The following is a 14,758-nucleotide window of genomic DNA, read 5'->3' on the forward strand; positions in this document are numbered from 1 at the left end:
AGAGCTATCTCTTGTTAGCGTTGGAAGAAGCTCTGTTCCCTTTTAGGTGTAGAGTAGATATGGAAAAAAGATGGTTTCTTGGGGTAGGATTTCGGAAAAAGAGAATTTTTAATAACTTGTGAGAAAGATCATGGGGAGGCTGTTGACTTTGTGAATGTTTTTAGTCAATTAGTTTGGTCGTAGGATTCAGGTGATTGTACGTGGTTTTGGAAGTCTACTGTTTTTACCCTTTGAGTGATTTATGAGTTTTATTTAAGATGGGTGTCTTTAATCTGGGTTGGGCGATTTTCACTGGCATGATAAAAATCTCTAAAATTTCAAAATTATGCTAATAAGTATAGTGTGCCAAATTAGCTTTCAATAAAAATATACTAGAGCCAACCACTTTATTTCTTGTAAAATCGCTACTGAAAACTCAACAATTCAACATGCATTATGGGATTTATCACTAACACGACTATAACTCTAAAAGTGAATGACAAATTTCTACAAATAAAAATTGAATATGAAATCTTTTAGAATTGTGAAAACTACATGTCAATCACTTAGACTTCTTATTCATTTTCAACAAGCTATTAGCGATGTCTCGGTAGTAAGTAATGATACAAATGTTGATTAGACCTGATTGTTCAAATTTCGTGAATGGATTGCCTAAGTGAAGGGGAACAATAGTTATAGTTTTTTTTTTTTATCCATCATCGCCCGTAGGCTCAGACATGGCATTCTTTTACACCAACATAGTGTTAATTAGCCATCGGTGCACCTGAATTATGACCAGATGTTAATATACGTATATAAACATCTGGACCAACTCACTTACACCTATGATCACGTAGACAAAGCGTCAGAGAAACAGTTAATCGACCTTCGAGAATCAAGAGCACAGGCGAAAAGGCGAGACCTGAATGGTGACCGGACGATCACCCATCCAAGTACTAACCGCGCCAAATGCAGCTTAACCTCGGAGATCGACGGAACTGCAACTCTACCGTTGCGCCACCGCGACCACTAAAAAATAGTTATAGTTATGTCTATATGGTATTAATTTTTCCTTTTTTCAATAGAGCAGTCAGATATCTGAGAAGGGAGGGGGCTAAGATTTTGTTATAATTTAATGTAGGGCGAGATTAGCAGGAGGGTAATCAGTGATAGGGGGTTAAGTGAGCAGAGAAAAAACATACTGCATGTATTTAAGTTGTTGGGATTAAGGTTTAGGTCAAAGGTTAGATAGGAGAAAATTGTGCAGTTTTGTTTAGGGTTATTGAAAATCAGATAGAAAATCAGGGGTAGTAGATTTAGGATATTTTGATGTTTTTTCTTCATCTAATATATCTACAGGAGAGTTTTGCCTTTTAAGTTTATGCGTATTATTATCACTATTATTGTTACTTTTAAAGGAATAAAGAATTTTGGATGCTTCTATTTTTGACATGTCTTTGTCTGTAAGAAGTAGATACAAGAAAAGAGAAAGAAAGGAGCCTACACTTGACAAGATTGACTGAGAATACAAGGTAAAAAGTGAAAAATAAGATGTCGGACTAACAATGTTTGATCTAATTTTTTACTTTACCTTTTTATACAACAGTAAATTTCATCAAATTTAAGTTTTTTTAAAGATAACAAAAATACAATTTTTTGCAAGCTTCAAAAAGGCACTGCAAACATTAAGGTAAACAAACAGGGAGGAATAAGTCAACATACAAACATAACACTAAAATTTTTGTTTATTTCTGCTGTATGTTTATAAAAAAGACGTAAACAATCCCAAAACGTCTTGAATATTAATGTGTAAAAATTTTAAGATAATTTTTTGGTGACATACACTCCAAAAAAAAGTGCTTAAGCAGGTTCAGGAATAAAAACAGAATGCAGAGATTACGATGATATAAATTTTTCTTGATAATTTGAAATATATTTAACTTGTATAAATTTCAAAAATATTTTCAAAAGGTTTATCACATATTAAAAATTAGTATACCATTTCATTTATATTAGAATGTATTGCACACCTCCAATCCATTTTTAGTTGATTTTGTGTAATAATCTTTTACTTATCCTATAAATGGTAATATTTTACTGTAAAGTTTTATTGACTAGTATGGGTGGTATAATAATGTATTACATCATTTTTTTGTGTGGTTTTACATTATATTATTCAAGAGAGTTCTATCGGTAAGATAATTAACGATGAGAATTAAACGAAAGTTTGTTTACAAATGAATAAAGTCATAACAATGACACTGTCAAAATTTGAAGGCACGAGAGTTCCTAGGAGCCGAGTAATTAATATTCATATATAGCTAATTTTTACATGTAGGCTTATGGGCTGTCGTCTTTTTCAGCGCATCTATTGCATGTATCTCTTTTATTAACAATGAACTTTAGATGAAAATGTTATCAATGATAAAAAAATATCTAATGATCCTATTTAATTTTATTGAATATCTCGAGGGTACTAGTGAGAGAAGAAATTGATTAATAACAAAGGTAAAAACTACAAAAGGTTATGTTGTTACAGGAGAGAAAGAAAGACAGACGACATACTAAACTATAGAGAGCGTCGCATGAACTATAGCGAGGGATTGAACCTCCTTAATCATTTCTAAATTTTTTTATCTTTGACTACACGTGCTAGACCTTCGTTTTTACCAGGGTCCCCTTACCTGCTAAGTTTATTTATTTTTTTATTTTTTTTTCAAGTTATGGTCTACAATTTTAGACACTAGTTTCGCTACGCTATAGAATGAACTTAATGGGTCATTCTGCCAAAAAAAACAGTCTTTTCCGTGGTCTAGTTTATAATAATGTCGTGTAAATATATATATGCATTGATCTGGAAACTTTTTTTAATATTCTAGGGATGCTTACTACTGAAGGCACAACAGAATTTAAATTATAAAAAAGGATTCATTTAGTTTAAAATACAAATAAAGGACTAAATTAACTATATAGGCTCATGTCTCGTTTGAAAATTTGCAGTTTTGACGACGCCTAGAATCAAAATGCGAATTTTTAAATTTTTTTACGGCATGGAATCTCAAAGTTGGATGGTATTTAAATTGTGGGAGCAAAATCTGACAAATTTAACATTTTAACCGAAAACGTTCTCACAAATGCCCGCAACTCAACTTTGGCGTTTCAATTTGGACATTTTGTATTATAGTGAAGTGAAGGAAGTTGCAGCAATTTTTTCCAATTTTTCCATTCCAATAAGCCAGAGCTAGAGGCTTGAGAGTTTGTAAACTCGATCTCCCCAAAATAAAAACTACGAGTCCGCAACGCTAAAGAATGTCACTTTTTTTGCGAGTGGTTGTATTATCCACTTAGAAGGTGATGGATGAAAATATAGCTGTTTTGTATATAATATAAGTATAGTAACAAAGTTTAATTTTCATTTGGTGCGTTACAATCTCAATTTTTCAACGAATTTATAAAAACCAGTAAAGCTCTTTTTTTGCCAAGAGCCCGGAACGTTATCCGGTAACAATATACAAAACCCATTGTATCTTTGTGTAATTTTTGATTGATTATCGACACACATGGTGACTTGTACGAATGTTAATGGTAATTACATGATAAAAATGTGGAAGTACAGTAAAATTTTTATAAACAGCGCCTTCATCTCAGTTATAATGAGATTTTCTAAAAGCCCGTGACGCTCTTTTGTTCTAAATAAAATAAGAAAGTCGTAAAAATTTTTTTTGTGCACTCCCAGCAGGTACTTAATCTTAAGAATGAAAGATGCATCTTTTTTTGCAAGCGCAGTTAATGAAAAAAAGTCAAAAAAGATGCACCTTACGTTTCCAAGATGAAGTCCCCGGGCCCGAAAAATGTTAGCTCGTATTGATTCTAGTTTTCGTAAATTGACTTTGATAAATATTAGCAAAAAATCAGTTTTTCAAAACTGTCTAAAAATATGAGGAAAACAACAAAATAATAAAACAATGTTTCTTAAGCTAAGAGTTGTATTTTTGGAAAAAAAACTTTGCAAACACAACGAGGAACCAAACAAAAATCGGTAGTATAATCCATACTCACATAGATCCTTTAGCCACGGTCATGTTTAGGTTAGATAAAACATGATTTGGATTTTTGCTACTTCCATAGGACTTGAACGCGTGCCTGACGCTGACAGCCTGCTGTCGATTCCAGGCCTGATTATTAATGGCTGGAGTGGACAAAGCCGTGGGCGTCAACACCGACGGCGTGTCTGCTGATGCTTCCGTGGTTGATTGCATCGTGCTGTCGTTACTGACCAAGTTACTCAAATTCTCTAGATCGGTTGTATTCTTCAAGGCGCCGTCACTGGAATAAAAATATCAGGTTTTTTAAAAAATCTGCTTAGTTTGAATTATTTTGGATATCTATGTATTTTCGTGTATTCATAATCTGAGTATTTACAAATGTTCTTTGTATCTAGGTTAATATTCTAATTCAGACAATATTTTAGAATAGCTATGAAAAAATTGTTTCAACGTTTTATGATTATTAAAAATTATTTCAATTTTTATAGGGTCTTGATTGTTACTCGAAATTGTAAGCCTAGACTTGTCACAGAATTCCAGTACTCGCAATAATCATATCATAAATTTCATTGTGGAAAATTTTGTTACGTAAGATATTAGCTATCGCTTGTAATGTAAAAGAGTTGCCGATATACGGGCACAAATATTTTTCAAACCTTGATTTACCGCTATTATTTATAAATCTTATTTCAAATAATATTATTCTCATTTTTCGAGTCATTTTTAGACACGACTGTTTCACTAAAGTACCTTATGCATATTTTTTCCAAGAAAAAAGTAGAACCACCACTTATAATTTCATAAAAATCGACCATCTCAGATCATCTTTACATGCATGTGACTGCACTCAATATTTGAGGATTCATTTTCAAATGAAAATCAGTTTTTTGCATGTTACTTTTTTAGTGGATTTCTTAGGTCAATACAAAGTTGAGAAAAAATGTAGATTTATGAAACAAATAAAACTTTTGACTACTTATTTAGATTAAAAAGAATTTTTTTTATGCCTCTATAGTCGGAGGTGATATTTTACAGGTTCGAAAAAGTAGTTTTTTGGAATATCTAAAAAATTCTATAACTTAGATATTTGGTTTCAAAGACAAAAGTGTGGGTCAGAAAAAATAGATTTTTCAAATATTTTTATTTATTTTTTCAACACCGTCTTCATACTGAAAAAGTCGAAGAAACCATTAAACCGTATAAAATAAATCATTTTTTTACAGGTGTGTGTATTTTTGGAAAAAAAATTTAGATCTCATTTAAGAACAATTTTTTTTATTGTTTTCTTTCATTTAAATTATAATTCTGATGTACTAGAAGGCAATAATAATTTAAAAATAATTTGAAAAATCAGTTTTCGTTGATTATAGTGCTCAAAGTTATGAATACCACAGTTGTAGATCGTAAAAAAATACAAACTTTCCATATTTTTTGTATTTTCTTAAGACTTGTTTGATACTCTGAAAGTTATAAAAAATATTTCATTATATCAAATACAACTTAGGGTTTGGATTTATGTATGGTTTAAAAAAATTGTCGATCATATTGTTTTTCATTTTAGAATTCACATTTCGTATCAAAAATTTGATTATTATGGTATTAATAACGATAAGTCACAAATATAGCCAAAACCAAGTGATAAGTAGTACTAATACTTATTAATCAAAAATATTTGTTAAAACTTATACGAATGAAGTTACACTTTTTGCTCAGGTAAGAAACATAGTAGTTGTGCTTTTGATGCAAAAATTTACTATTTTTGCATAAATTTAGCCACTTGTTAAATTTTTTTTACAAATTTCGTTATTCATGTAAAAGATTAATTTAGCTATTGTTCAGTTAAAATGTATTGTGATCCATGGTAAACGGACCTTTTCTACATTTAAAATGTGTCGTTAAATTTGTTGCGCAAGTTTACAAACAGTTAATGATTGATGTATTGTGATTAATTTTATCCCTTTGCTATCAAACTCTAGAGGCTAATAGATTTATACTTTTATATCTTCCTACGTATGATGCTCACTGCTATCAGTAAAGATTCAGATTTATTGTGTTTCTACTCGTAAATTTTTTAACTAATAATGTAACTGTTCTTGTAATTTTTCATAAAAGGTTTTCTATGTAATAGTGCTCTACGTAGCACTAAATTTCAGTCCGTGCACAAAAGCTGAGCTGAATGCTTCACTCAGTAAGCTCTTAACACGACTATAATTTATTGTAAATGCATATTTGAACTTTCACTACGCTTTCAAGTAACAGTTATTTTTACCCGGTTAGTATTTCCTCATGTCCTCTCCCAATCACTGCTCTTGACACGGGATGGGCTTAGCTCGAGTTGGAAAAGGCCATCCATGAAACAGATATCCACTCTTTCGTAATGAAAATGTTACACGTGATCTACTTTTTCTTTTGATATTGCCAAATACGGATCTTTTCTATTCATATACTTAAATAAGTACCTTCAATATTTCTCTTATGAGTTATATTAACAATGAAATAGTTTAACTAACTGATTTTGCAGGCGAATTGGAAGTAATATGATTTTTATGGCTTAAATTTATTGGTACAAATAAAAAATAATTTTTTTTTACCAAGGGCAGTTTTTTTAAATGTATTTGTTATTGAAAGCATTTAAAATTTAATTTTAACATGTTCCTTATGAAACCAACATATGGTAATAAAGAAAAGTGTTTATTAGAAACTTAACTGTTTAACCCATTTAAGTTCTTTATGAAAAATTTAACTAAAGCGTTAATAATGCTTCTCGAAACACTATTTATGTACAAGTGGTGGAACAAAAATACATTTGGACTGAAAATAAAGTACTTAAAAAGGCGAACTACTAATTTTTTTTCATAATTTTAATGAAGGAATAAAATTTTACTTTTCAACTTCCCAAAGTAAAAAAGAGGGTGGCCATTTTTATCTGGCAAAGGATGCGACACTTTCGTCCTGCAGAAAACAAGACAGGAAGCCGTAGACTCATTCAAGTTATGCAAGGGAAATCATTTTTTTTCGAACTCATTTTAAATCGGTTTATATGTATATCAAAGCCGCAAAACCAAAGTTACAGATATTGAAATCAAAATCAAAAGTTCAAATTTTTTATTATAGTGACAAGAGTGATTTTAAGGAAGAGTTTTTTTGAAATAATTTGGTACCAGTATTACATTGTATGTACAGTTCATGACACTGGCTATTCGTATACCATAAAAAATTTTGTTGCATTTCAAGTACACACCAACGTTATTGAAGCTCGTTGTAACCACTACTATGGCATTGTTTCGGGAGATTTTTCTTTCTCAACCCGAAAAAATCCCATTAATCACATTTAGGTAAAGCTGATAAGCTCCACTCTCAACCTCGTACTCGATCAAACTTGTGGTTGAAATCTCAAAATCTATGACTGTCATTGTGACTTCCATAAATATCGCCAAATGGTCTATAGATCATCACAACAGATCAAAAACCTCAATGAAAACCCGAAAATGTAAGCTTCTCCTTTTTTCCCATTAGTAACTCTTGTCTACTTTTCACTAAATTTCTACAATAGAATCTTGCTCGACAATGTTTTGAGATATGAGCGTCACAATTTTTTCTGACAGCTACAACCTCGTCCAGTGAGCCTCATAGGTTATGGAAACAAATTGCTGAAATTATTTAAGGCATTGAGTATAAACGCACACACACACGCTCTCAGAGAGAGAACCAGAGAACGTGTTAGTGCCACACTGCCACCCAGGCCAGAGGGTACCCGGCAGCGCTCCCAAAAGTGGCTACCGAACTTGGGGGGAAATTCAAATTGGCTATATGGAGCAAGACGCAAAACCTCAGATAACTCGACAACATTCCATACACCATAACTTGATCAATTAATCCTAAGCTATTTAACCCAATAACCCAACGCGCCCATACGCAGTATCACGAGCATTAATAATTAATAAAATAAATTAAACAATAACGCAAGCGCCAATCCCCACACAACCCGGGGCGCTTACTAGTCACTTTAATTATTAAGAAAATTAATAAAGTAGAGCAAGCGCCAATCCCCACACAACCCGGGGCGCTTTCTGATCACTTTTTTAATGAATATATTAAATAAAATAACACAAGTGCCAATCCCCACACCACCCGGGACGCCTACTGGTCGCTTTAATTATTAATAAAATAACACAAGCGCCAATCCCCACACAACCTGAGGCGCTTACTAGTCACTTTAATTATTAACAAAATTATCAAAGTAGAGTAAGCGCCAATCCCCACAAAACCTGGGGCACTTGCTGGTCACTTTAATTATGAATAAAATAAGTAACATAACACAAGCCTTAATCCCCACACAACCCGGGGCACTTTCTGGTCACTTTGTTAATTGATGTAATAAATAAAATAACACAAGCGCCAATCCCCACGCAACCCGGGGCGCTTACTGGTCACTTTAATTATTAACAAAATTAATAAAGTAGAGCAAGTGCCAATCCCCACACAACCTGGGGCGCTTTCTGGTCGCTTTAATTATTAATAAAATTATCAAAGTAGAGTAAGCGCCAATCCCCACAAAACCTGGGGCACTTGCTGGTCACTTTAATTATGAATAAAATAAGTAACATAACACAAGCCTTAATCCCCACATAACCCAGGGCACTTTCTGGTCACTTTGTTAATTGATGTAATAAATAAAATAACACAAGCGCCAATCCCCACGCAACCCGGGGCGCTTACTGGTCACTTTAATTATTAACAAAATTAATAAAGTAGAGCAAGTGCCAATCCCCACACAACCTGGGGCGCTTTCTGGTCGCTTTAATTATTAATAAAATAAGTAAAATAACAATAGCTCCAATCCTCACACAACCCGGGGCGCTTTCTGATCACTTTGTTAATGAATATATCAAATAAAATATCATAAGTGCTAATCCCCACACAACCCGGGACGCCTACTGGTCGCTTTAATTATTAATAAAATAACACAAGCGCCAATCCTTACACAACCAGGGCGCTTTTTGATCATTTTGTTAATTAATATAATAAATAAAATAACACAAGCCCCGATCCACACACAACCCATGGCGCCTACTGGTCACTTTAATTATTAATAAAATAGCACAAGTACAAATCCCCACACAACCCGGGGCACTTTCTGGTCACTTTGTTAATTGATATAATTAATAAAATAACATAAGCGCCAATCCCCACACAACCCGGGGCGCTTACTGGTTGTGTGGGGATTGGCGATTGCTCTACTTTATCAACTTTGTTAATAATTAAAGTGACCAGAAAGCGTCGCAGATTGTGTGGGGATTGGCGCTTGCTCTACTTTATTAACTTTGTTAATAATTAAAGTGACCAGTAAGCGCCCTGGGTTATGTGGGGATCGGCGCTTGCTCTACATTATTAAGTTTGTTATTAATTAAAGTAACCAGTAAGCGCTTTGGGTTGTTTGGTGATTGGCGCTTGTGTTATTTTTTTTTTAAATTAGTTAACAAAGTAACCAGAAAGCGCCCCGGGTTGTGTGGGGATTAGCGCTTGCTCTACTTTATTAATTTTCTTAATAATTAAAGTGACCAGTAAGCGCCCCGGGTTGTGTGGGGATTGGCTTTTGTGTTATTTTTTTACTTATTTTATTAATAATTAAAGCGACCAGTAGGCGTCCCGGGTTGTGTGGGGATTGGCACTTGTGTTATTTTATTTATTACACCAATTAACAAAGTGACCAGAAAGTGCCCCGGGTTGTGTGGGGATTGGCGCTTGTGTTATTTTACTTATTTTATCAATAATTAAAGCGACCAGAAAGTGCCCTGGGTTTTGTGGGGATTGGCGCTTGCCCTACTTTATTAATTTTGTTAATAATTAAAGTGACCAGTAAGCGCCTCGGGTTGTTTGGTAATTGGCGCTTGTGTTATTTTTTTTTATATTAGTTAACAAAGTAACCAGAAAGCGCCCTGGGTTGTGTGGGGATTGGCGATTGCTCTACTTTATCAACTTTGTTAATAATTAAAGTGACCAGAAAGCGTCGCAGATTGTGTGGGGATTGGCGCTTGTGTTATTTTACTTATTTTATCAATAATTAAAGCGACCAGAAAGTGCCCTGGGTTTTGTGGGGATTGGCGCTTGCTCTACTTTATTAATTTTCTTAATAATTAAAGTGACCAGTAAGCGCCCCGGGTTGTGTGGGGATTGGCGCTTGTGTTATTGTTTAATTTATTTTATTAATTATTACTGCTCGTGATACTGCGTATGGGCGCGTTGGGTTATTGGGTTAAATAGCTTAGGATTAATTGATCAAGTTATGGTGTATGGAATGTTGTCGAGTTATCTGAGGTTTTGCGTCTTGCTCCATATAGCCAATTTGAATTTCCCCCCAAGTTCGGTAGCCACTTTTGGGAGCGCTGGTACCCGGGATGGCGGGGTACCCCCTTCCTCGCACCCGCTTACCCACACAGCCACGTACGAACGCACAAACGCGTGCACAAGCTCATAGAGCGTTACGCAAGGATCCACTACTCTCAGCTTTCTTTTTGCCTTGGCTGATACTATGCGCGCTTGAACTCACGCAGGCGTTGAGCAATGATGTATAGTTGAACACGATCCTGGTCGTTACGTGTATATTTGCGTGGCCTGCATGGTACACTACGTACATAAGTGCACATGAACTCAATAGTTATTGTGCATAGCAATAGTTCTATAATCGCGCAGAAAAATCTATGCAGTTCTAGAGATAACGAATTATCATCATTATCATCATTTTGTCAGTACGTACGAGTATCTTCATACTCGTTTGGTCTTGTGCACGCTTAAAAAAATATATCTTTGCTTAATCAGTTTTTTCGCACAAATTTATTGATTCCTTCATCAGAACCTTCTTGATTTTTGACCAAGACATTATAAATCGTAAAATTCGAACAATACTGTACCAACTGTACACCAAATTCGCTTAGGTACAAAAAACATAAACTCATAAAGAAGGAGAAGGGAGGCACGTGTTAAGGCCGTTATCTTGGAACTTTCTTTTTACCATTACAAGGTTGGAAATATGAAATGCCAGTCGTGCATGAGTGCTCGTATGAGTATTTAGGCACGCTCATAACAGGAGAAAAGCGAACGAATTCATTGTTGGTGTAGTATGGTTTGTTTCCTAGTTAGCGTTTTTTTGTCGTTTCATACTTTGGTAAAATCAAAAAAAGGCAACCAAATGGTATTCATTATTGAAAATGCTATAACACAACTTTCCCTCTTGCTCTTGAAGCAAAGTAGGTATAAGTACAACGCGGTGATGACTCTATAGTTAGCACTTTCGACTAATATATTGTTTTGACAAAAACCACCTTTCATCAGTTCTCAAGTTATACTGGCTCGCAATGACAGTAAAAAGAACTGAAGAAATCAACGACCAATATACAAGTTGCCTACTGATTTCTCGAATGTTTTGTTATGTGGCACTGCGAAGAACCGTTGGGCAAACGAGTTAAAATTTGTAAACCAACGTTGAATACGTACACGTGCGTGCGAAAGTTATACTTAACCCTCCGAAGTGAAGGGGAGGTTGGGAAATAGACTCTCTTGCTGCAGTTCTCCGCGTCGAATCTGGTTTTAAAACTGCAGGTGCCCAAGAACGCCGGACTTCGGCGCGTGTAACACTGCACCTCGAATTAACGCTGTCTTGCAAAACTTACGTATGATTTTTGTCTCAATCTCTTATTTTTGTACTCCCAAGCATACAGAATTTCATGTTTCAAGGTTAAAGTGATTTTGTAGTATGAATCTTGGTATGTTCCCTGTGATCCTTATACCTCAGAGTATATTAATAAATATCATATTAACTGATATCATTGTTTGGCATCACTCTCTTGGGTCGCGATGGATAACACATGAATGATATTTTAAATATTGGCCTCCAGTGAAAAAATCCTCAAAGTTAACTTGCAAAATGCTAAGAGCATGGAAGCTCAAAAGGTCCTAATAGTTCTAAAGACAAATACAAGAATTAATTATGAATTTGCTCATAAAAAACTTACTGCGTCGATTCCTAGAGTTTAACGAAATCGCTTCAGCTAAAATGTACATTATAAAAATTACATATTAACGTACTGAACAATAGTTATTGAGTGTTGATAAATTATGATGATTAACGAAATGTAGTAATCAATGACGTTTAACCATCTGATACTGTGATACTTTGAAAAAATATCTTTCTGCAAAAATTATCCTAAAAATTTTTCATTTGAAAATATTAAATTTCTCTGAAACATTTAATTTTAATCATAAAAAACAAATGATACGCTATTAGCACTTGAAGTGATAGAGATATCCCGATCGTTTAAAATATCCAAAGCATTAGAAATACGTACCGTACCTCATCATTCGTATCTTATGAGGAGAATCCAAATGTCATAGCTAAAATGTTTCTGAAGCAGTGAGATACCTTTGAATAGCTACTATTTGCTCAAGTTTTTATTAAAAGTTCCGAATATTTAGTTTGGTGAAATAGTTGAAAATTACAATGTTCTATTAATCGTATATGTCTTCATTTTTTTGAGTACGTCTTCAATTACTCTCCAATAACTCCACTTCTGTTAATAAAAGTGCTGCAAAAATATAGTAGATCTAAGTATTTCAATCAACACTGCAATCACTGATATTCATGTATACCTTGAACTAAAATCTGAAATCATTAGTGCTTGAATGCCTGTTTAACTGCTCTGTTAATTCATAACATTTCACTTCGAATCTACCTACAGTTACTTTACCATCATTACATGGCACAAAAAGAGCATTAACTGCTACCCATCAACAACCGAATTGTTCTAATACGCATAAAAAAGTGTTATATGTACGAATGTTGGACTACGTAGATAAAACTAAATTATCTGTAACTAAAAAGTTAACTGTATAATTACTATCTTTTAACGGACTAATTCAGAATTACTATATTAAATTAAGAGATTAATGTTATTTTCTGTTATGTCAAAGTAGCTCATTTTCTGGAGTACAAAAGGATTATATCCCCGAAACCATGAAAACCTTTGGTGCTGTAAATTTGTGGTGAAAATCGACATTAAAAAAAAAAAAAGGAAAAAAATTTGTTATTGATTTTCAAATCATTTTCTGAAATAGGATGATGCTGCTCACTTACATTAAAGTATAAAAATTGATTCACACATGCGAATATAATTTGTATGTAACGTAGTGAAAAATAATATACTTTACGTACATGTAATATATATATATATAAATACATTTTATCTGCCAGCGTGTGTGTCCAGTTTTTGATTGAACTTTGTAATTTACGGATCAACTACTGGACATCTAGCATATCCCCAGATATAAATTGGATAATATGGCTGTGGGTCATTGTATTGTTATCCAAAGTCAAAGACTATACTTACAAACTTTAATAATTTTGCATTGTTGACAATTGTAAGAAATAGAGTTTTTTTAAGATGTAGTAAAAAGAAATCCACCATTTTTGGTCACTGCATTAAACTTTTAACGATACCGAATTAGTTGTATCCTACACGTCGTACTCTTTCATTAGATAGCCATATTGTCATACTTGACTCCGTCTCAGGTGTCAAATACCAGTGACTTGAGGTTTCCTTTATTTTTTCTTCCTAGATGAGTAGTATATTATTTATAGGACGGAAAAAAAAGTGGCATTAGCATAAAAAACAACAGCAATGAAGGCCGCAGCTTCTTCAATCAATTTTTGTGGCCAAACGAAGGTTAGTATATATTGATTTATTTTACTTCTCATAATTATAGTTACGACAGAATTATTCTTTAAATAACAAATACTTTTTTTATCTCTAATATGCAATCAAAACGGAGATCAAAACGTATACTTTTATTAACAGTGGTATGTATATGTTCGAACAGCTGATTTTAATATCGTTACTAACTTTCTTTCACACGATACTTTTAGTTACCATTATACGAAAGTTTCCTTAATCATCCAAACCACAAAATGATAGTTTGTCTATTGAACGATTATTGAGACGAGATAACTACTTATGTATCATTTAATTTTTCTTTACATTTGATAAAAGATTTGGACTTAAAGATTTCCATAACCTTCATAGCTCTTCACAGCCGTACATATAATGGATAGATAGGCCATTGGGCAACCAAACTATCAGAACTTTGAATTGTGAGTTTTCGTCTCATTTAATTTAACGGTGGACTTTCTACGTCAAGCATAAGTACGACAACAATTGCACGTCATACGCAGCAGAGTATGCAAGGATCGACGAGCCTGACATATGTATGTACACACATGTACCTGCCTATGTTTGCCAATGGAAATGCTGCAACTTGGCGCAAGAAAAAGCCGTCCGACCGTCTGAGGTCTGACCATCGTCTGACATTCTCAAATAATCAACACAAGTCGTCTTGTGTTTTTAGACACACTCAAAGCTTGCGTAAGTATTTCATAAATGTTTAATTGTACGTATTTGTTTGGAAGTTGTGAAAGGTTTGAGACTTTTTATTTGTTTTTTAAAGAAGCAAACATGCGCACCAACTCACTTTTATCAAGGCCTTCTACTGGTTCTTCTGTTTTCTTTCTTGATTGATTTTATAGTGTTGTCGGTGCTGATGACGCTTGTGATAATGATAATAATATTATGCCTATGACTACGATGATGATGCCGTTTGATGATGACAATGACTATAACCATGATGAAAAAATTATTGTGATACTCATAGATTTTTCGTTAAAGCAAACACCACTGATCATT

At 33.7% G+C, this 14,758-nt stretch overlaps 1 protein-coding gene across 1 annotated transcript in view; it reads right to left on the minus strand.

Moving 5' to 3' along the window:
- Positions 1-14,758, minus strand: part of snu (ABC-type transporter snustorr) — an 89,995-nt gene that overhangs the window by 20,860 nt on the left and 54,377 nt on the right. The window contains exon 3 of the mRNA XM_089594933.1: positions 4,039-4,305. Within this exon, the coding sequence (XP_089451059.1) occupies positions 4,039-4,305 (267 nt within the window). The remainder of the gene's footprint in view (positions 1-4,038; positions 4,306-14,758) is intronic.

Source organism: Copidosoma floridanum, unplaced genomic scaffold, assembly GCF_036245765.1.
Source record: "Copidosoma floridanum isolate Cflo_tuat_1 unplaced genomic scaffold, Cflo_Japanese_pri ptg000021l, whole genome shotgun sequence".
Taxonomy (NCBI): Eukaryota; Metazoa; Arthropoda; class Insecta; order Hymenoptera; family Encyrtidae; genus Copidosoma; species Copidosoma floridanum.